This window comes from Garra rufa, chromosome 13, assembly GCF_049309525.1.
Source record: "Garra rufa chromosome 13, GarRuf1.0, whole genome shotgun sequence".
In the NCBI taxonomy this organism is placed as follows: domain Eukaryota; kingdom Metazoa; phylum Chordata; class Actinopteri; order Cypriniformes; family Cyprinidae; genus Garra; species Garra rufa.
The window spans coordinates 25,807,803-25,831,970 of NC_133373.1; the positions used below are offsets into that span (position 1 = coordinate 25,807,803).

At 38.7% G+C, this 24,168-nt stretch overlaps 1 protein-coding gene across 3 annotated transcripts in view; it reads right to left on the reverse strand.

Annotated features, from left to right (window-relative positions):
* Nucleotides 1–4,618: 4,618 nt before the first annotated feature.
* Nucleotides 4,619–24,168, reverse strand: part of sipa1l1 (signal-induced proliferation-associated 1 like 1) — a 113,785-nt gene continuing 94,235 nt past the window's right edge. For 2 of the 3 annotated variants that reach the window (XM_073852914.1, XM_073852912.1), the window contains 9 exons: nt 18,725–18,822; nt 16,068–16,510; nt 15,569–15,790; nt 14,591–14,750; nt 10,474–10,696; nt 9,903–10,076; nt 8,233–8,344; nt 7,585–7,663; nt 4,619–7,466 (listed from right to left, as the gene is read on the reverse strand). In XM_073852914.1, coding sequence (XP_073709015.1) covers nt 7,323–7,466; nt 7,585–7,663; nt 8,233–8,344; nt 9,903–10,076; nt 10,474–10,696; nt 14,591–14,750; nt 15,569–15,790; nt 16,068–16,510; nt 18,725–18,822 — 1,655 coding nt within the window. In that variant the 3' untranslated portion in view covers nt 4,619–7,322. The remainder of the gene's footprint in view (nt 7,467–7,584; nt 7,664–8,232; nt 8,345–9,902; nt 10,077–10,473; nt 10,697–14,590; nt 14,751–15,568; nt 15,791–16,067; nt 16,511–18,724; nt 18,823–24,168) is intronic. The other variant, XM_073852913.1, reaches the window with a different exon arrangement.

Here is a 24,168-nt window from a genome sequence, read left to right on the forward strand (position 1 = left end):
TTTCCAACAATGACTATGATTTTGAGATCCATCTTTTCACACTGAGGGACTCATATGTAACTATTACATAAGGTTCAAATGGTCATTGAAGCTTCAGAAGGAAACACAATGGATTAAGAGCCAGGGGGGTAAACTTTTGAACAGAAAATGTGTACATTTTCCCTAAAAATGTACAGTTTTGCCTATGTTTACCTGAAGACAAAAGTTAAATTTAGCCTGATATTCAAATGATGACTAAAAAATAAAAAAATAAAAACACAGCTGTGAATCATTCAGGTAACAACACAGTATAAAGAATCAAGTGTATGTAAACTTTTAAACGGGGTCATTTTTATAAATTCAACTATTATTTTCTCTTGTGGACTATATGTATATGTATTTATATAGTCTGCAAGTCTGTTAAACATCCAAATGTAATGTAAATGTAAACTTTTGACCTCAACTGTGTTCCTTACTAAAAATGCTGTTCTATCAGAATAGATTAATGGAAGATGTTTTTCACAGGACCTGGAATCAGAGGAAAGAACAAGAGGCTGTTTATTTCATCATTCTTCATCAGTGAGTGTGACAGACCTGACTGAGGGCGGCGAGATGATCAAAAACAGTTGTCAGGTGAGAAATACTTGACCACAACCGAGCTGTTTCAAGATGGCTTGTGGGACAGTGTCTTTTGTCACTTTAATCAAGCTGAAATATCTTTATAAATGCTTTTTAGACTGGGACTAGAATGCTTTGAGTTCTGAAAGCAAGGGTTTTTATACTACATCAAGCTCTTTTATCTAAACAGATCAAGGGAAGTCTGATTCCTCAAAATATGATCCCTTTAAAACAAAAGAGGAAGAATATAATACATATATATCTGGTAGATACTATCCTGCAAAATAGTTATTTAATACCACTGCATGGAAGAGAAATGGATTAGATGGATTCAGAGAAGGGGGAAATGTTCATTAAATGCACTGCAAGTACACACAGTTAATTCACCCACAACAGAATGTCACACATCTGGACCACAGAGACCTCACAGAGAACACAGTGTGTCTTTTGTCTCCTGTTTGTGAGGAAGCCCGCAGGTCCACTCATGCAATCTGCTGCTTCATTTGTCTGCAGCATCCCATACATATGCACACACCCCTTTCTCTCTTTTTTTTTTCTACTGGCTTTTAATTGGCCTTCTGGCACAACTGAGATGAAACATACCCACAGGGAATCTGGGAGTTGCTCTTGACTTTTTGTTACATTTTCCTCAACTTCCGATAAAAGATGATGCAATAAGAAGGCATTTATAGAAAGAAAAGTGCACCTTGCAACTTTAAAGAGACAGTGTAGATCAAGCATATTGCATTTACAGTCTGTATTTTTCTAGCAGGGGCCTTTGTTATCAACCCTTGACTCAATAGCAAGTACTCTACTATGTAGAGAACAGCCAGCAAAGAGCTATCTATCAGTGCCAGGAAGTGTCCTTTATCGCATACTCTAACAGTGTTAACACATCTCTGACATTATTTTTGGGACTCTCTGTCCTGCATTGTTTCAGTCAGGATTTATAAACGTGGCACCACTGAGTGCAACTTTATTTACACAAGTATATTCTTTGAGGCTGAAAAATGGGTTGTTTTTCAAGCTCTAATACAATAACATTGCCCCATGCTGTGATTCAAACTACGGATGCTCCAAACAGGCATTAGTACATGCACAAATGCTTGCTTCTCCGAAATCAATACCGTCAAAAGCCATTAGGGAGGAGTAATTGTTCCTCATGTCTGAATCACAAATGTATTCAGCCAAGCACTCACTCAAAGAGGCATGTGTACACATATATAGTCATAATGGACATTGGCGCATAGCGGCATCAGCACAAATTGTCAGTATCAGAAACCCACCCACTCCAGGCTAGATGAATTATTTAGACTGGTGAGAGATGCAAGAAATGCACAGAGGTGTTTCCCTATCTCTTCTAGTCTAATTGCATTGCGCACACACAATCATCTCACTAAATTAGCCGTTTTCCATTTCATACAGACAAGAAATGATCTTCCATTGAGCTAGAGGATGAATATCTGCTGCAAATGCAAGTGTTTTCTCTTCACGGGCACTGAACTAGAGATATTTCTGTCTTGAAAGTAATGTACATTAGGTAACATGTTACATTTGCAGTGCATTTATGTTCTTTCTTTCCAGAGACCTGCAGGAAAGGGCACATGTTGCGTAAGTGCCAATTATTAGAACAGGTAGTGCTGAATACAAGTCAAGTGTCAAAGTCTGGCTGTGTCTAAAGCAATAAAGAGTCGTCTAGTATTAGGCCCAGTTTACACTTGTGCGTTTTCATTTTAAAACGGCATTTTCAAATGAAAACGATCCTCGCCTACAACGGCGTTTTCACTGCGTTTCAGAAACGATCTCTATCTACACTACACAACCGAAAACACGTCATATATGACCAATCATGCAGGTACAACCATCAGTACGCATAGGTCGATGCTCTATAATTCAGATGGCGGATGAGTCGACGTGCTTGGAGCAGTCTGTCTGTCGTCAAGGATACGTAGAGCGAATGTGGGCAGCCATGCCATTGCTTTCAAAAGTCTCCGTTTTCGTCTGTTTACACTGAAATGCAAACCCAGATTTTCAAACTAAAACAGGGTATGCAGCGTTTTCAAAAGTCTCAGTTTTCAAGGGTCGAAAATGCCGGAATATTGTAAACGACAGACGTAATCGTAGCAAAAGCTATGTGTTTTAAAACGAAAACACACGACTGTAAATGTAGCCTTAGGCCCTGTTTACACTGTATACAATGCGTTTATGTTTTAAAGTGGCATTTTAAAATGAAAACGATCCTTGTAATGCAACCCTGGAGTTTTCAAACTAAATTGAGGTCTGGAGCATTTTCAAAAGTCTTGGTTTTCGAGGGTCAAAAAAGCACTAGTGTAAACGTAGCCTTACAGTGCATTTCCACTGGCACGCAGCGAGCAGAGTGAACGTTTTCAATTAATTCATATGGAAGTTAAGCTTAAACGCTTGCGTGGTGCATTATGGGATTGAAAGCAACGCGGAGTAAACGTCGGAAAAAAGGTTGGGCATTCTTCAACTTTATGCAAATCTCAAGCACAAAATGCCGGGCGACAACCAATTGCTGTGAAAAGTAGGCAAGGCAAGATTTTGACATTTTTTTCGAAACTGGTGGATTACTGAGCGAAAATCACATATAATTGAAAAAATCATGCAAAAGTAAATGTACTTTGCATGCTTTCATTACACGCCAGTGTTTAGTTTGCGAACCGCCATTAAAAGACAACGATATATTGCGGAGTAAACGTTGAGAGCGGCTGAGAGTGTCAAAAAGGTTGGGCATTGCTCAACTTTATGCAAATCTCAAGGCACAAAACGCCGGGCGACAACCAATTGCTGTGAAAAGTAGGCAAGGCAAGATTTTGACGTATGTTTTCGGAACTGTTGGATTACTGAGCGAATATCACATATAATTGAAAAAAGTCATGCAAAAGTAAATGCACTTTGCATGCTTTCATTACACGCCAGTGTTTAGTTTGCAAACCGCTGTTAAAAGACGACGATGAAACGCAAACAGGGTGTAAACATTGTACAAACACAGAGGCGTACTCTGTCCTAAATTTGACACACCCCAAGGCAGTGGCATTGTAGCACTGCCAGCGGCACTGAGCACGGATTTGACGTTGTAGTGGAAACGCACTGTTAGTCTAAAATAAAAACTAGTGCACAATGTTAATACCGGCAACAAAATTCGTAACCAAAAGGATAATCAAAGAAGGTTTCTAAAAAAACGGCAATACTTTTAAAAGAAATATGGAAGTAGAAAGAGATGCATTAGTTCTTTGTCTAATTTCCATCCTGGTTCTTTTTCAGTGCAAATTGTGGAGAACTCCGTCTACTGACAGAGTATTCTGACAGAGTTTATAACAGCCAGCACTCCTGGGAAGAGCTCTAAGCCCTTTGCTCCCACTACTTGTTCTACAACATGTTTATATCAAGTGCACTAAAAATTCCCTATTGCATTGTTCAACCCAAGTTCCCGAGCAGAGGACACTCCACTTCAGTCTGGGTCTGAGCACTCAAGTCTTCTACATGTCCATTTCCAATAGTCTGAGGCAAATAATAACACCATTGACATTTGCTGGCTGAAATATCGGAAATGTCTTCTACCACATGCATGAGAATCCAGCAAGATTATTTGACTTCCCTAGCTTGGGCAGTAGATGCTGCACAGACTTCTGGCTGCTGCAGGTAAGAGATGCCCTTTCCATTCTTTTCCATTTTGGGTTAGTATTAGCATTTTCACATAGAGAAGAAGCTTGAGTTATATCACTGGACGCTACTGCCACAATTGGGGCCACAGTCACGGGAGGGTTAACGTCACAATCAGAGGCAGATCAGCAGGAGGACGTGAGGAGCCCTTGGCAATCCTGCCCTGCTCTTCAACAGGCTTTGCTGATTACTCACTGCAAGGTGCAATTATCCTCTCCGCTACCGTGGCAAAAATCAGCCTCTCCCACAAAAGCACAACACTGATGGAGAGAAAGACAAAAACATAAAACAAGGGCACAGATTGCAGCAATAATAATAAACACGAGGAGACGTGGAATGACATTCAACTATGGCATTTAAATTAATTTATTGGCTCAGAAAGCAACGGCAGATTACACCTCATAGAGCAGGCGGCAAGCACGAGCCATTTGTTTTGACCAGTTCATGAATAATTACAGCACCTCAAATCAAGTTTTTTTATTATTATTTATTTATGAAACCTTAATACTGTAATCACTGGAAAGTCTCTTTTTAAACCTCTACACTTTACAAAGAAGATGAACAGTATATGTAAACAGTACTTTTTGTTTGTAATCGTAATGCTCCTTTTTAAAATGTGCACATCATTAAAAACACAATTCATTAAAGTTTAGATGGGAGAATATATGGAGTAACGTCTAATGACACGATATAAAAGAGACCAAGGGAGGGAAAACAATTCCAGCCTCGCCTCTCTCAAAAGTGACTGCATACGTAAGAACAAGAAACAACATCGAGAGCCATATGTTTATGCATGTCCATAAACCAATAGCGATAGATTTATACAAAACAAAACAAAAACAGTGCAAAGAAATTGAACTCAGGAAGCTAAAAACAAAAATAGAAGAGATAAGAGATCAAGAATGAATTAAAAAAAAAATTAAAATAAATTCACATTCCCACAGTCATCAATATTTACCTTGAACAAAACCATTTATGTGTTTAAAAATGATAAAGGATTGAGAATGTTGAAAAACAAATACCAAACCAGAGGGGAGGGATGCGAGATGCGAGAATAAATAGCAGGCGTGTTTTCTGCGGTCACAGAGTTTGATGCTCTTGTTTCACCCTCCTGACCAAGGAAGGAAAACATGGAAATGAAACTAATAATCGCATGTCGTTCTCCACGTTGTGCAGGTCATCGAGTTTCGACCGAGGCAAAATGTTTGGCATTCTTAGTGTGCCGTTCTCTGCTGGCATCGGGAGGCACTTTCTCATAAACTTCGAGTGATTCCTAGAACAGAATCGATTATGGCTGCTCACTGTTTGCAAATCGAAGTTACCTCCAGATCCATTGTGCACATCTTCTTCATAATACTTAAAGACTCCGTCTTCATTAAACTGAGAAACCAGCTAGCAGGCCCTGCGAAGCAGAAAATGGAGAGCTATACAATATACATTACTTGGGTCAGTGATAGAAGTAGGGCAGGATGTTTGGTCTCTGATGACTGACCGATTTGCTCTGGGAATGCCACTATGTTCAGACGAGGGGCTGAGGAACTGACAACAAGAGCAAAGTGCTATAACCGGGCGTGAGATTGCAAGGCAGTTGTTCAATATTATTGATCCCAGACAGCGAACCAGCCTCTTAACTAAGCCATCCCTCTGGTTCCGCGTTCTTTTCGCTCATGGCGGCCATAGTACCCGAGAAATGACTCAGTGAGAGTGCATTCTTTCTAAGGCTAGTTCCTATGAGCAGCCTATTGCATTTTTCATGAGAACCTCTGAAAAGGCTTCTAGTTTTTTCCCTTTTCTCAGAAAGGCACCTCCTCTCGTCCCTGATATTGAACCTGATACCCGTTTGTCTGCTTTTTATAGCATTATCTCTTGTTTGAATGGAAGGTTTCCATCACTATGGGTGTGTATAGGCAACGTGGAAACAAACTGGAATAGATTAGAGCTGAAGTCAAGTGAGACGATCACTTATTACCACTAGATGGCACTAAAGCAACACAATAGCAGACTAGGGCACCACAACTCACAACGAAAAAAAAATAAAAAATACTGCAGCTCAGGCAGAACTCTACTGGAAATAAAAAGAATACCAAAAATAAAAACAGAGTCCAAATGAAGTGACACCCCCTTGCGGAATAAACACTATTCACAGATGTCCATTGTACTGCACGCATAGAGAATCGTAATTGATTACTCGAAACATAAACGGAATAAATAACTCAACTGTTCCCAAAATAAGACTTGTCCTTAAATTCCAGACTTGTAGGATCATCAGCGTTCGTACCACAGATGTACTTGAGAGGAATCGAGGCAGGATATTGCCAATAAGTCAATATGTATGCGCAAGTCCGGTTTTTAGGACAAGGATTTCGACTCCCTGCTATTGCTTCAATTGATGTAGAGATGAAACATCACAACACGACACAAGTTTGAACTTCATTATGAGCAATTCATGCCGCCTCAGGAAAAAATGCTGTTTGTAGATGGGTTTCGCCAGAACATGCGGACAGGCTTTCTACAGCACGAACTCCAAAACCACAATGACGCCGCAACATTTTTACGACTGGATGCTGAACTATTGGTCGTGTAGCAGAGGAGTCTTCTACACTGGCTCTGAGGCAGGGGATCTTCGTGGGGCAGGGGTGTAGCACTGTCCAAATGACTGGAACCAAATGTCAGGTTGTCAGTCGTAAGTAGGGCACAGGAGGGACCAGAGTGGAACAGCCTGGAAGGCAGAGAATGGCATCACAGCCAGTTACTAGTTACTCCTGTGGGCACTTCTAATGATGTCCCGGGGGATTTAGAGAGGAGAAGTCATCACAGAAAAGGGCTGAAGATTTGTGTTTTTGCCCTCCCCTGACTTTGAGCCATGTCAGAGTTGGTCATTATCGCCACAGATGTGTTGACAGTTCGCAGAGGAATGCTAATTTGAACATCAAATTATGTTGAATTGTGAATGGACGATTCTCACATAGGAGTAAAAGTCTCTCCCACGTCTGTCTGGTCCTAGAGAAGTCTATTGATCTTGCCTGTCTTCCGCAGATGGCTCAGTTCAGATCGATGGTGTTAAAGACCCACTCCGTGAACTTCTTCAGCTTGGCAGAGGAGCTTTGAGACTCTTCTTGCAGCCTCTGATTGTCCTCCCAAAGCCTCTTAATCTGTGCCTGCAGTTTCAGTTTCTCTTCCCTTTCCTGAAGGACAAGAAAAACAGGGTGAGAGAAAGATAAATGCGAGGGTGTATAGACTACCTTCAACTTTCGAGTTCCTAGGGTTATAGAAGTTGTAGAATATTTTATAAGTTCTCCTCACTTTCTTCAAGTCCTCCTGCAACATCTTCACCAAAGCTTCCAGCTGAGAAACCTTCCCACTGTAGCTTGAAGGACCCTCACTAACAAAAGAACCAGAGTTAGGACAAAACAGATGACATGCAAAAAACTACAACATAAACCACTCGGGATGTAACAATATCAAAATCCCACGATACAATAATATTGTAAGAGCTGAAATCCTATGTACTCATCTAAGAAAACGTAAGTAAGAAAAAGTCAGTGAATTGACTAGTACCTGAACTTTAAAGGGGACTCAACCCTTATTTGTAATATACTGTCTTACGTGGAGATCCGTGACCATTCTAACAATGACAACAAGGTTTTTAAATAGGTTTGGGTTTGAAATGCACAGCAAAAACAGACTTGATGAAGGGATGAAGCCATATTGTGCTTTCATTTTTTTTTCTGTTTGACAGATACTGTGTTTAAACATAACGGCCCAAAACACAACTTTAAAGACCTTTTATCTTTTTCACTTTTTGCCCTCAAGACCTATCGTTTCATATCGTCAATGTGACCACAATAATATCGATAATATGTTTTGCTATCGATACCACGATATTGATATCATCGTTACATCCCTATAAACCACATAAAATAAGAATTAGACATTAGATGCTGGATGTACCTGGGAGAGAGTCTGGTGTGGGGCACTGTCTGCAGCTCTAGATGCTGGGGACTGAGTGAAGTCTCTCCTCTCTGACTGAGGTCTTGAGAGCTAAACATAAACCCTCTCTGCACTGAGAGGCGAACGGAAGAAGAAGAGTGATGAAGTTGAGAGAGAGATGATGATGATGATGATGATGTGATGACAAGCAGAGCATTAATTTAACTGTGAAGGCAGCATTAGGCATATGATAAAGCAGCACCTCGAGCTTAACACAGACGCACATTCCAAGACATAATTTCACATCTGTCCATCAGTGCAAGTCCTCAGGGGACATTCCCATTAATGTAACAGGAGTTCACTCATTATTCTTAATCCTTGCATTTCAGCAAATCATGGTTTGACACAAAATGGATAAATCCTTAACTTCATAAGCCTAAAGAACTGTAAAGTTTAAGACACATGAAGTTCTTGATTAGTAATGTGTGTTTCTTTAAATATGGCCACTTTTGGCTTTGTGATCCATCATTAAACTCCCTTAAAACACTATTAACAATCTCATTAAATTGTTTAAATTTACTGTCACAGAAGAATTCTCATTCCCAACATTTGCGGATGGTGTTAGATAATATTGAGATGGCAGTTTTTACATCTTTGGAATAAAATTGTCTACACTTTTATCTTGCTACAACTAATTTTATGAATCAAACGATCAATCCCTGGCATATGAAAGTGCCCATAGAAACTTGTATGGCTTAAAACATCGTAAATTGTGTTTCTTACTGAAACATGTAGTGGAAAATGAATGAAAGATTTAAGTTTTTTTTAAATATCTACATCGTTTTATACATTTTTTGGACTAAGGGAGGCACAATAATTTTGATGATGGCGCTACCTGTTGCTATTTTTACCCCAACACAACTTGGAAAATAAAATACTGATACAGTGCCACATTGTGTGGCTTTTGGTTGTAGTTTTTAGTCGAAAGGCAAAAATAGAAGCAATGTAAGTCTTCACTGCTTTTTTTGAGATAACAAGAGGGGAAGCGAATGGAAAGATGCCTGTGGACGAAATAAATTTCCTAAAGACCTGCGTCTTTGTTCTTTCCACTTTAGTCCTGATGCCTTTTGAGGCTTTTAGTCGACCACAGCTACTGAGAGAGCTTACAAATGGCAGAGACAAGAAACGTTAGATGCCATCCTGGCCGGATGTAAACATGCTGATGCTTGTCATGACACCGCAGCCACTATAGAGTTTCTCAGAGCGGATTTCACTCAATATCTGGGGGCGTTTAGACTCCTTGTGGGAAAAAAAATATATGGTATGGCATTAGGTTTAAGCCTACGCTTAAATCCATTGGCACCTGTATGCTCTTTCAGTAACTGTGTTCATCATATCAGTATTTTATTTTCTGAAGTGTGTATTCAAAGTTGTGTTGCTGTAAAAATAGCACACAGAGTGCATCCATTTGACATTGTTAAAATAACGGTGCCCCCTATAATCCAAAATATGTATCAAACAATGTGGATTTTTTAAATAACGTAAATATTTCATGGGTTTTCTACTACATATTTCAGTAAGACCCATCATTTTTTACATTATATTTCTCTTACAAAAGACGAACAGGTGGATTGTGCGAAGCTGTGACATAGCCGAAGAGGAGAGATAAAGAGAAGAGGAAAAGGGCTCACTGCGCTGTGGTCTTCTCTCACCCTCGAAAGCATTGGCAACATCAACGAGGTGGGTCCAGTCCAGGCCGCTATCTGTGTCCGTGTCCGGCAGGGGCATGAGACCCAGTTCAGGAGGAGGTGGCCTCTGTCGCTCGTGAAGGTCTGCTAGAGAGGTGTCAGACGCTGAGAGGTCACCTAACACATAGCCAATGAGAAAACATGAGGTGGTGTGTGTGTGTGCGCATATGTGGGATTGTGCGCTTTTGCCCAGTTAGAGCTTGTGGAGTGTGGATCACAACATCAAGGGCAAACCTAGGCAAGCACGATCAACCTTAATTAATTGAACTACATTGCAGTGCACTTTCAGAACTTGCAGTACTGAGTAAAAAAGTAAAAAACTTTCCAGACAATGAAACATTCAGCTTTGAAGTTATAGTAATATTTGTTTGAGATCAAACAATAATTGGTGGAGCTCCTGCTGTCATGTCTCTGAGCCCCTGTTGATGACTCCAGGCTCAACAGATTTGTTCTATGTTATTTAGCATTTTTAGGACATCTCTATAGATTGTGCTATCATGACAAGTTGTCTCACCATGCATCTTGATGCCCATTTTGTAGGAAGGCCTGCGCAGTGGGGCACCACGGGTGGTTGGCGATCGTGGAAGGGTAGAGCAGCTGAAGAGCACGTCGCTGGCCAGAGCCTGTTCCAGAACTGAATCCCCCAGAGATGGCAGCCGCTGACCCCGGTATATACTCTCATCTGACAGGGTGCGGTGAAGAGAGCGCCGCCCTGAGCTCGCTGGACCTGAGGAGGACTGGAGAGAAGGGAAGAAAAGGATTATATGATTGATGTCACTGACCCTCTATTACCATTCACACCAAGAACCATAACAATAAAGGACACTATAATGAGAACTACAGTGGGGAAAATAATTATTTGATCCCACACTGATTTTGTATGTTTGCCCACTGACAAAGAAATGGTCGGTCTATAATTTTAATGGCAGGTTTATTTGAATAGTGAGAGACAGAACAACAACAACAACAACAAAAATCCAGAAAAACAAATACACCGCGTTCCAAATTATTATGCAAATGATATCTTACTCTGGTTTTCATAATTAGTCAATGCAAATGACAGTCAGTATAATTTTTAAGTCATCAACCATTAGGGTATAATTCGAATTTTATTGAACAAACCTCCTAATGATAACAGTATTTATTTCAAAAATAAAAAAACTGAAAATGCACTGTTCCACATCATTATGCACAACAGAGTTAAAACATTGTATAGGTTGTAAAGAACTGAAAATGAGCATTTTCTGAATTTGCAGCATTAGGTGGTCATATTTACTGAAATCAAAAGCTATTTCAATCAAAAACATCCTAACTGGGCAAGTTACATCTTACCATAGGACCCCTTCTTTGATATCGCTATCACAATTCTTGCATCCATTGAATTTGTGAGTTTTTGGAGAGTTTCTGATTGAATTTGTTTGCAGGATGCCAGAATAGCCTCACAGAGCTGCTGTTTTGATGTGAACTGCCTCCCACCCTCATAGATCTTTTGCTTGAGGATGCTCCAAAGGTTCTCAATCTGGTTGAGGTCAGGGGAGGATGGTGGCCACACCATGAGTTTCTCATCTTTTATGCAGATAGCAGCCAATGACACAGAGGTATTATTTGCAGCATGAGATGGTGCATTGTCATGCATGAAGATGATTTTGCTACGGAAGGCACAGTTCTTCTTTTTGTACCATGAAAGAAAGTGGTCAGTCAAAAACTCGACATACTTTGCCGAGGTCATTTTAATACCTTTAGGGATCCTAAAGGGGCCAACCAGCTCTCTCCCTATGATTCCGGCCAAAAACGCCACCTCCTTGTTGTGGTCGCAGCCTTGTTGGGACATGTTCCATCCACTACTCCATCCATCTGGACCATCCAAAGATGCACAACACTCATCAGTAAACAAGACTGTTTGAAAATGAGTCTCCATGTATGTCTGGGCCCACTGCAACCGTTTCTGCTTGCGAGCATTGGTTAGGAGTGGCCAAATAGTAGGTTTATGCACAACTGCAAGCCTCTGGAGGATCCTACACCTTGATGTTCGCGGGACTCCAGAGGCACCAGCAGCTTCAAAAACCTGTTTGCTACTTTGTAATGGCATTTTAGTAGCTGCTCTCTTAATCTGATGAATTTGTCTGGCAGAAACCTTCCTCATTCTGCCTTTACCTGCACGAACCTGTCTGTGCTCTGAATCAGCCTCAAATCTCTTCACAGTACAATGATCACGCTTACGTTTTCGTGAAATATCTAATGTTTTCATACCTTGTCCAAAGCATTGCACTATTTGAAGCTTTTCGGCAGCAGAGAGACCTTTTTCTTTCCCATAATTGCTTGAAACCTGTGGCCTGCTTAATAATGTGGAACATCCTTCTTAAGTACTTTTCCTTTAATTGGGCTCATTTGGCAAACTATTTATCACAGGTGTCTGAGATTCATTTCAGTGATCCAAAGAGCCATGAGACACAATACCATCCATGAGTTTAATTGAAAAACAAAAAACTGTGTGTTTATGACACTTACATCCAATTTGCATAATAATTTGGAACGCGGTGTAAAAAAAAAAGTTATACATTTCAGGAGGGGTTTTGTCCCAATCCTCTTTGCAGATCCTCTCCAAGTCATAGGGTTTCGAGGCTGATTTTTGGCAACTCAAACCTCCAAGCTCCCTCCACATATTTTCGATGGGATTAAGGTCTGGAGACTGGCTAGGCCATTCCAGGACCTTAATGTGCTTCTTCTTGAAGCACTCCTTTGTTGCCTTGGCTGTGTGTTTTGGGTCACTGTCATGCTGGAATACCCATCCATGAACTGTTTTCAATGGTTCTCACCCAAGATTTGACAGTACATGGCCCTGTCCATTGTCTCTTTAAATCGGCGCAGTTGTCCTGTCCCCTTAGTAGAAAAACATCCCCAAAGCATAATGTTTCCACCTCCATGTTTGACGGTGGGAATGGCGTTCTTGGGGTCATAGGCAGTATTCCTCCTCCTCCCAACACGGTGAGTTGATGCCAAAGAGTTTGATTTTGTTCTCATCTGACCACAACACTTTCACCCAGTTCTCTTCTGAATCATTCAGATGTCCAATGGCAAACTTCAGCCGGGCCTGTACATGTGCTTTCTTAAACAGGGGGACCTTGCGGTCACAGCAGGATTTCAGTCCTTCGCAGCGTAGTGTGTTACCAATTGTTTTCTTGGTGACTATGCTCCCAGCTGCCTTGAGATCATTGACAAGATCCTCCCGCAGTGGGGATGATTCTTTTGGGCTGATTCTTCACCGTTCTCATGGTCATTGAAACTCTCATTGAAACTGAGATCTTGCATGGAGCCCCAGACCGAGGAAGATTGACAGTTATTTTGTGTTTCTTCCATTTGCGAATAATCACACCAACTGTTGTCACCTTCTCACCAAGCTGCTTGGCGATGTTCTTGCAGCCCATTCCAGCCTTGTGTAGGTCTACAATCTTGTCCCTGACATCCTTGCAAAGCTCTTTGGTCTTGGCCATGGTGGAGAGTTTGGAATCTGACTGACTGATTGCTTCTGTGGACTGGCGTCTTTTATACAGGTAACAAACTGAGATTAGGAACACTTCCTTCAAGAGAGTGCTACTAACCTCAGCTCAATACCCGTATAAAAGACACCTGGGAGCTAGAAATCTTGCTGATTGATAGGGGGTCAAATACTTATTTCACTCATTAAAATGCAAATCAATTTAAAACTTTTTTGAGATGTGATTTTTTAGTTGTTAATCTGTCTCTCACTGTTAATACAAACCTGTCATTTCTTTGTCACTGGGCAAATGTACAAAATTAGCAGGGGATCAAATAATTATTTTCCCCAACCGTATATAAACATCCACACCAACACACAATAATATCGGTTATTGTAATGTTGTTTTTTCTTATGCGTATTGTTCATCAGCTAGATTTTTAATGTTTTAAGTCTCTTCTGCTCATCAAGCCTGAATTTATTTGATCCAAGTACAGCAAAAACAGTAACATTTTAAAATATTTTTACTTTTTAAAATAACTGTTTTCTATTTGAATATATTTTAAAATGTAATTTATTCCTGTGATCAAAGCTGAATTTTTAGCATCATTACTTCAGTCACATGATTCTTCAGAAATCATTCTAATATTCTGATTTGCTGCTCAGGAAACATTTATTATTACGTTAAAAACAGTTTTTCAAGTTTCTTTAATGAATAGAAAGGTCAGAAGAACAGCATTTATCTGAAATAGAAATATTTTGTAACATAAATGTCTCTAGGATCAGGTGACACTGAAGACTGGAGTAATGATACTGAAAATTCAGCTTTGATCACAGGAATAAATTACATTTTAAAATATATTCAAATAGAAAACAGTAATTTTAATAGTAAAAATAATTTTTAAATTTACTGTTTTTGCTGTACTTTGGATAAAAAAATACAGGTTTGGTGAGCAGAAGAGACTTCTTTTGACTGGTAGTGTAGTTCTATCGTGAACTCTGCTATTTTTATTTAAATTAGAAGAATTATATCACAATTTTGATGAATTGTTCAGCCCTAATACCACATGTAAACGGGGCCATTAATGAGATCGGCCTATGTTACTCAAAAATGGAGCACAATGGCTTAGTATTATGGTTCTTTCAGTGAACATACCTTGTCCTTGTGCTGCTTAGATGGGGGACTTTCTGGCGTGACAAGTTTCTTCAGATCGTCTTCCACTGTGAGCTTACACATGGCTTGAGGAGAGTGCAGATCCCTAAGAGAGGGCCTAGACTGAGAAGACCCAGGGTCTGCCCCCTCACCTTGTGGTCTTCTGAAGAAAAAAACAGCACAATTTTGAATTAAAACATTAAATCCTGCTCATTTTAAGCTAATCATTTTCATATTTGTGACCCTGGACCACAAAACTAGTCATAAGGGTCCATTTTTTTTAATTGTTGAGATACACCTATTTGAAAATCTGGAATCTATAGGTCAAATTATTGAGAAAATTGCCTTTAAATTTGTCCAAATGAAGTTCTTAGCAGTGCATATTACTAATCAAATATTAAGTTTTGATATATTTACCATAGGAAATGTACAAAATATGTCCATGGAACATGATCTTTACTTAATATCCTAATGATTTTTGGCATAAATGAAAAAAAAAAAAAAAAAGATAATTTTGACTGACTAATTTGACCTTGGCTATTGCTACAAATACACCCGTGCTACTTAAGACTTGTTTTGTGGTCCAAGGTCACATTTACAGGAAGAATATGCACAGATTTAATTTCACTGTTATTGCTCTTCTTCTCCAGAAGGTGGCAGTCAGGTATTGGTAAAAAAAATAAAAATAAAATGAGCCACTGATGAAAACAAAAGCTAGAATCTTTTTTGACAAAAAAAATCACATTTATTGCCACTGAAAAGGAAGGTCAGAGAGAGCAAAAACAACTAGCTCAAACTAAACCGTCTATAAACAACTTGCGACAAATTGATCCAACAGGACTGTAGCTAGTCTATGATTTATGAACTTAAACTTGTGACCGTTTCCCATATTTTTTCAGCCATTCCTCCTTCACACCTTAATAATCCAGTCACACATCTTTCTGCCATCCATCATCCCCACAGCCGAGCTCCTTTACTTACTTGCGTGTGTCGCCAAAGTCCACAGAGTTGATGGTGCTGCCTGGTTTCCTCCAGCCAATCAGGTACTTGCTAGTAGCGCCCTGGCGGGGATAGAAACTCTTAGGGCCAGGTGACACCGAGCTCTGGGAGGAGGAGGAAGAGGGGGAGGTGGCTGAGGAAGACTCTTCACGTGGGGAGCTGTGGCTGGAGCTCAGGACTGCAGGGCTGACAGAGTGGCGCGTGCTGAGGAACGTAAGAGAAAACATGTCTAGACTATCTCAAAAAAATAAATAGCACACGTAAATGAAACAAAATGTGACCCTGGACCACAAAACCAGTCTTAAGTAGGAAGATTGCGTATTTAGATTTTTTTTGCACCTTTAGATTCCAGATTTTCCAAATAGTTGAATCAATGGAAAGCTTATTTATTCGGCTTTTATATATATAAATCTCAATAAAAAAAAAAGACCCTTATGACTAGTTTGCGGTCAAGGTCCCATACCCATACCAAAATGCATACCTGGAATAAGAGGCCATGTCACTCAGACTGTAGGAACTGCCATCTCGGACCAGTAGATGGGTCGGTGGGCTTCGGGTAGTGGGTGGCACATCTGCAGGGGACACTGGAGATTCGGCAGCAGGAGGAGACCTCTCAAGCACCCTCCGCCCCCCTTCTGTGGGGCTGTGCCAAGGTGAAGGGGCTCTTTCTCTGGCACCAGCAGCTCCCACAGCCAGCAAAGAGCTGGAACTCCCATGGGTGGGGCCGTATGATGTAGCATCGATGCCGCTATCAGCTGAAGCACCCTGCAGGTAGCCACCACCACCCAATCCGTTCGGCTCAGAGTCCGGCTGTTCTCCCATCCCTCCACTACCCAGATCATACCACTTGTCATCGCTGTGACCCCCACTGGACGCAGTGCTGGAGAGCGTATTACTGCTGGAGTGGGAGTACGGACCTTCAGACTGTAAGAAAGTGAGTGGATTTTAGTCTTAAAAGATTACTTTCAACTAACCTTCTGACTAACATATGTGACCCTGGACCACAAAACCAGTCATAAGGGTGAGTTTTTTGAACCTGAGATTTATACATCATCTGAAAATTGAATAATAGGCTTTCCATTGATGTATGGTTTGTTAGGACAGTATTTGGCTGAGATACAACTATTTGAAAATCTGGAATCTGAGAGTGCAAACATTGAGAAAATTGCCTTAAAAGTTGTCCAAATGAAGTTCTTAGCAATGCATATTACTAATCAAAAATTAAGTTTTAATATATATGTGGTAAGAAATTTACAAAATATCTTCATGGAACAAGTATTGCGACTTTATCTTACAATTCTGTTTTTCTTGCAATGAGTTTACATCTTGCAATTCTTACTTTTTCTAAAAATTTTGAGATATAAAGTCAAAATTGCGAGACATAAAGGCAGAATTGTGTAATATAAACTCACAATTCTGACTAATTTGTCACAATTGTGAGTTTATATCTCTTAGTCACAATTCAGACTTTTTTCCTCAAAATTTTGAGATATAAACTCGCAATTACCAGATATAAAGTCTGAATTGCAAGATAAAATCAGAATTGTGGGATATAAACTTGCAATTCTGACTTTTTTCCACAATTGTGAGTTTGTCACATTTCTGACTTATTTTCTCAAAATTGTGTGATATAAAGTCAAAATTGTGAAATATGAAGTCAGAATTGCATAATATATAGTCAGAATTGCGAGATATAAAGTCAGAATTGTGGGATATAAATTTGCAATTCTAACTTTTTCTCTCACAATTGAGAGTTTATATCTCGCAGTCGCAATTCAGACTTTTTCCTCAGAATTACAAGATATATAGTCAGAATTGCAAAATATAAAGTAAGAATTGTGGGATATAAACTCGCAATTCTGACTTTATTTCTCACAATTGCGAGTTTATATCTTGCAGTCGCAATTTAGACTTTTTTCCTCAGAATTCTAAGATACAAACTCGCAATTACCAGATATAAAGTCTGAATTGCGAGATAAAGTCAGAATTGTGGGATATAAACTCGCAATTCTGACTTTATTTCTCACAATTGAGAGTTTATATCTTGCAGTCGCAATTTAGACTTTTTTCCTCAGAATTACAAGATATATAGTCAGAATTGCAAAATATAAAGTAAGAATTGTGGGATATAAACTCGCAATTCTGACTTTATTTCTCACAATTGCGAGTTTATATCTTGCAGTCGCAATTTAGACTTTTTTCCTCAGAATTCTAAGATACAAACTCGCAATTACCAGTTATAAAGTCTGAATTGCGAGATAAAGTCAGAATTGTGGGATATAAACTCGCAATTCTGACTTTATTTCTCACAATTGAGAGTTTATATCTTGCAGTCGCAATTTAGACTTTTTTCCTCAGAATTTCAAGATACAAACTCGCAATTACCAGATATAAAGTCTGAATTGCGAGATAAAGTCAGAATTGTGGGATATAAACTCGCAATTCTGACTTTATTTCTCACAATTGAGAGTTTATATCTTGCAGTCGCAATTTAGACTTTTTTCCTCAGAATTTCAAGATACAAACTCGCAATTACCAGATATAAAGTCTGAATTGCGAGATAAAGTCAGAATTGTGGGATATAAACTCGCAATTCTGACTTTTTTCCGCAATTTTGAGTTTATATGTCACATTTCTGACTTCTTTTCTCAAAATTGTGTAATATAAAGTCAGAATTGCGAGATAAAAAGTCAGAATTGTGGGATATAAAAAAGTTTATACCTTGCAACTCTGACTTTTTTCCTCAGAATTTTCAGATATAAACTTGCAAATAATAGTTATAAAGTCTGAATAGCGAGATAAAGTCAGAATTGTGAAATATAAACTTGTAATTCTGTTTTTTTCCCCTGCAATTTCGAGTTTTATATCTCACTATAAAAACTTGCAATTCAGACTTTACTTAACATCCTAATGACGTTTGGCATAATAGAAAAATTGATCATTTTGACCCATACAATTTATTTTTGGCTATTGCTACAAATATACCCTTGCTACTTAAGACTGGTTTTGTGGTCTAGGGTCACATTTTAGCTTAGTGTTAACAAACTAATGCTATTGTATAATGCAATCTTCTTTAGTGAAGAGGTACCATGAGACACCATTTATAAGAGCGGTTATTTACAGCAGTCGAGAACCCACCTGGCTGCCCTTCTTGGGTGAAAGGTGAATGACCTGCTCCTGTCTCTGGATACGTGGGCCGCCGGAGTAGGACGAGCTAGACTTAGTGACTGGAGCATCTATGAACACGAGATAAGAGTGCATTAGAAAACAGGACATTAGATGGCACTTAACAGAAAAAAAAAACACTCTGGTGAATACTGAAAATGAGGGCACAACAGCAGGGAGGAAACAGACACACTTGAGACTCATTTAGATGAGCAATGTCATAAACAAAGCCCAAAGTATGCATGCATGCATGTACGCACATGCAATGCATACATGCACACATCTAATTTGACCAATATAGCTAACGCAGTCTGTTCTGATTTCATTACAGGATATTGAGTGTAAATAAAACGATTGTGTAATTGTTGGTTGTTACATAATGGTCAGCATAACAAAAATAGATGGTACGAGCAATTAAAGTACACAGACTCAGGGGGAGGGGGGTGGACGGACAGGAAACAGAACGTCAGAAAAATACAGACTTAATATGATCCCATCAGACACACTGTGCATCCCAGTTCACACATACTGTAAGACATAATAGAGTAGATTTAATTATGGACATGCGTTTGTGAAAACATTAGGGGAAACGGTCATTTCTTTGTACATGCATGAGCCACTGCACTTTGTCAGAGGGGGGCAATTCCTTTCGAGCTTTATGAAAAGGCTTTCCTTCCCCTCTTGACACCCCACTTCCTGTCTCTACCTCCCTTCAGCGATTCAAAGCGGAGTTTTGTTTGTTTTTCAGAATAATAATACCTTGCAGTAACTCCGAACTCAAACTCAGTTTGTACAAAGCACAATCTTTTAAGACAAAAACATTCTTGAATCAATTCAAACTTATTCCTGAATAAACAAATTTGTGCTAACATACTTTAGAAATATGGAGCATCGCTTCAAGAAAAGTATCTAAAAGTTACTGGGAAAAGTATCAGCTCAGATGTCAATAAGCAACATTTCTGCCAGAAATGGCAAAATATAGCCCTTGTGTGCCTCATATGGATTTATGTCTCACGCCTTTCAGCCTTCCATAGGAAAACAGACATGGTCAACTACAGCATAACAGATCTCAAAAAATGTTTTCACTGGCCTTCCTCCCTTTTCTACTTTCTTCTAATTTCTGCATTATTTATTCATCAGTAGTTATTTTCATACATCCTAAGATTCTGACTAATTATTTTAATATGTAGAATCGGTTCTCATGTGTAACAGGGATATTTTGCTCACTTTTTTATTTATTTGAATAAATTTTGTTTGTTTTAGTGGCGCATAAAGTCTTAGAATCTGGCTTCCATAGACATTTAATTTAAAACCGATTATTCTGCCACTTAACTTTTTTTTCTGTTTTTCTCATAATTATGAGTTTACATCTAACAATTCTGACTTTTTCTCAGAATTTGGAGATATGAACTTGCAATTACGAGTTATAAAGTCAGAACTGTAAGATAAAGTCAGAAATGTGGGATATAAACTTGCAATTCTGACTTTTTCCTGCAGTTTTTACTTTATATAATCGCAATTCTGACTTCTTTTCTCTCAGAATTGCGAGATATAAAGTCAGAATTGTGGAATGTAAACTCGCAATACTGACTTTTTCCTCAAAACTGCAAGATATAAAGTCAAAAGGTCAGAATTGTGAGATATAAAGTCAGAATTGTGGAATATAAACTCGCAATTCTGACTTTTTTTTTCTCACAATTGCGAGTTTATATCTCGCAATTCTGACTTCTTTTCTCAAAATTGCAAGATATAAAGTCAGAATTGCAAGATATAAGGTCAGAATTATGAGTCAGAAAGTCAGAATTGAGGGATATAAACTCGTAATTCTGACTTTTACTTACAAGTTTGTATCTCACAATTCTGACTGTTCTTAGAATTGCATGATATAAAGTCAGAATTGTGGGATATAAACTCGCAATTCTGACTTTTTTTCTTACACTTGCGAGTTTATATCTCACAATTCAGACTTTTTCCTCGGAATTTTGAGATATAAACTTGCAATTACGAGTTATAAAGTCAGAATTGCAAGAAAGTCAGAATTGTGGGATATAAACTCGTAATCTGACTTCTTTTCTCAAACCTGTGTGATATCAAGTCAGAATTGCGAGACATAGAGTCAGAATTGTAAGCTATAAAGTCAAAATTGTGGGATATAAAGTCGCAATTCTGACTCTTTTCTTGCAAGTTTATATCTCACAATTCTGAATTGTTTTCCCAGAATTGCATGATGTAAAGTCAGAATTGCGAGCTATAATGTCAGAATTGTGGAATGTAAACTCCCCATTCTGACTTCTGAGTTTATATCTCGCAATTCTGACTTTTCCTCAGAATTTTGAGATATAAACTCGCAATTACCAGATATAAAGTCTAAATTGCAAGATAAAGTCAGAATTGTGTGATTTAGGCCCGGTTTCACAGACAGGGTTTAGACTAAGCCAGGATTAGGCCATAGTTCAATTAGGACATTTAAGTAATTGATTATAAATGTGCTTAGAAAAAAACATTACTGGTGTGCATCTTCAGACAAAACGAATGCACTGATATATTTTAAGATCAGTAAGTGCAAGTTTCTTTCAATTAAAACAGCTCAGTTACATTTTAGTCTAGGACTAGGCTTAAGGCTTGTCTGTGAAACCGGGAGATAATCTCTCAATTATGACTTTTTTCTTACAAACACAAGTTTAGATCTTGTGTAAGTAATTCTGACTCCTTAGAACTGTGTGATATAAAGTCTCACAATTCTCATTTCATAATTCAGAATTGCATGTTTATATGTTACAATTTGGAGAAAAAAAGTCAGAACTGAGATTTAAAAAAAAAAAAAAGTATCGCAAATACCGTTTTCTTTATTTATTTATTCAGTGGCTTCAATAAATATCTATATAAAATAGAAATTATTTTTAATTTTTGATTGTCATTTTTAGTGTCGTTTCAGGGAGAACTTATGGGTTTTTTAAGTTCAAAGCCAACCCCAAAAGACAAAACCGACATTTGGCGACTGACCTCTTATGCTCCAAACATTCGACTGCAATCATGAGAGCGGCGTATAATTCTAGGCTGCGGTAACATTTACAGCATGGGTCATATAGTTTACTGGACCGAACGTCTCAGATGTGTTTTGCGTGGGCCGGAGCCTGCTATTACCATCCGGGTCTCTGAGAGGTCACCTAGTGGAGTTGAGAGGGGTCAAAATGTGGAGGTTGGCCGCTTGACCACAACAGTCAGAGAAGCTGAAAAGAGTAAGATGGTTTCGGAGAAATTTACAAAATAGGGGGCATAAACAGAGACAGAAAGTGAGAGACAGACAGACACAGTGGAGGCAGCAAGACTGCAAGTCCTGCAGCCTTATAAAAAAAAAACCTGGGAATATTCCTGTCAAAAACAGGAGACATGTGGAGAAGCAGAGGAATGGAGAGAAGAAGAGAAACAAGAAAAATACGCAGAAAGGGGGTGGCAGTGTGAGTCACAGCACACTTGGACCTTGAAGAGTGAGAGGAGAGGAGGGAGGGGGGTGCTAGAGGCACACAAAGCGCTGCTTACACAACCGTACCAGCAGGAAAGAGGAGGTATTTCTGTCTTCGCTTGAACCCATACACAGCCTGCTGTTCAGAGACACCGTTTATGCTTGCTGCCTTTCACTGGACACAGCTTACTTTCAAAGGCTATGCTTGATCTATCGAGCGCTCTAAGGTTGACCACGGTTATACAAGAGAGTGGTAATTCAGGGGGAGGGAAGGATCAGATGATCTGCTGTGTGTTAGAAGGACGTGAAGACCGAACTGAGCCGGCCTGCTGTCAAAAACAAGTGCGACCCAAAAAAAAAAAAAAAAAAAAAAAAAAAATTAGGCCGCCAAGGCCAGGTGGAAATATGGGACAACCAAACCACATTGCCTACAGAAAGGCAACAAAAACCCTCAAATGAAATGTTTCAATGCATTGGTTTTCATGCTGGTAGGTCTGTATTAAAGAGTGATGCTTTCTCCCGAGTTCTTGGGTTAAAACAATGCATCACTTTCTGTATTTTTTATGAAAGCACTTGAGAAGAAAGACTAGGTTTTTACATATCTTCAAGTGAATTGGAGTAGCACTTGCCCATGTGGCTGCCACTATGCTAAGGTGTCGTGGGTGGTTGCCTGGACATTGCTATGCGGTTGCTAAGGTGTTCAGAGTGATTACTTACAGGCTCAAGTCAAAAGAGTCGGCCCTCGGGTCTCTTTGATATTCTGATCCTCAGATCCTTCCTTTAATGCAAGTCTATGTTTTTTTTTTGGCCATTTCATCATCGACCAGATAAAGTAAGTCTGGGCTCTTTGAAAAGTAATAGCACACCTGGCCTCAACAATCCACATGATTTGAGGTACCATGTCTGTAGCATCAATGTTAAGTCTCCATTAAATCAAAATTTAAGTTTTTTTGGCTTTTAGCATGAATGTGTTAGCCGGTTATATATAAGCTAGTGTGTTTCAAAACGGTGACAAAATTCGCATTTAGAAGATATAAGCATTCAATACTTACAGTCTCTAACTTTCGCCAATATGGATCACCCTGCATTTAAGCTTCTCATCAAACTTTTCGTTCCAATCAAATGCTCTCTAGAATCCGAAGCATCCCGCCCCCTACACTATAAATAGACACTGAAGCTGAGGCTGAAAGCTGTCATTTGCACATAGAATTAGTATTTTCTATATGTTAAATGGCACGTAGTACACTGCATAAAGAATAGGAAACAATTCAGACAGTGTAAATATGCTTTCCATTTGGGCGAATGGCACAATGGCACGGAGCGGATCATACGCACAAGTCGGTAAAGACCACAAAGCGTATTGGACCCACTTGAATTCTACACAGAGTGGTATATTTTATTTGTCAAATGTGGCTTTACTGAGCTCAATGGTACCATGTCTGTAGCAGCAGTAAAACAATCTATTAAAAAATTTTTTGGTAGCTGAAACTAACCTGAAAAAATAAAATTAAACAAAATAAAAAGGTATAAATATTAGATATATATCTAGAACTTAAAACATAAATGACAATTTAAAGAAATCAAATTTAAAGAAAAAGAAATCAACTTTATAAAAATAAATTTACAATGAAATACTAAAATTAGTCAAACTAAACCTGTTAAATTAAAAATAAATTTCTTTAAAAGAAATCTAATAAAGATGAAATGATAAATGTAAACAAGAATAATATAAAAAACTTAAAAACTAATAAAGTTATGAAAGCACAAAATACTTAAAATGAAAAAAAAAAAGTAAAAATAAATAAATGAAAATAAAATATAAAAATGAAAGCTAATTCAAAACATTAATAAAATTTATAATAGTATACGAATAATACTAAAATAACACTACATAGCACTAGGGCTTACAAACGATTAATCGCACCCAAAGTAAAAGTTTGTTTACATAATATAT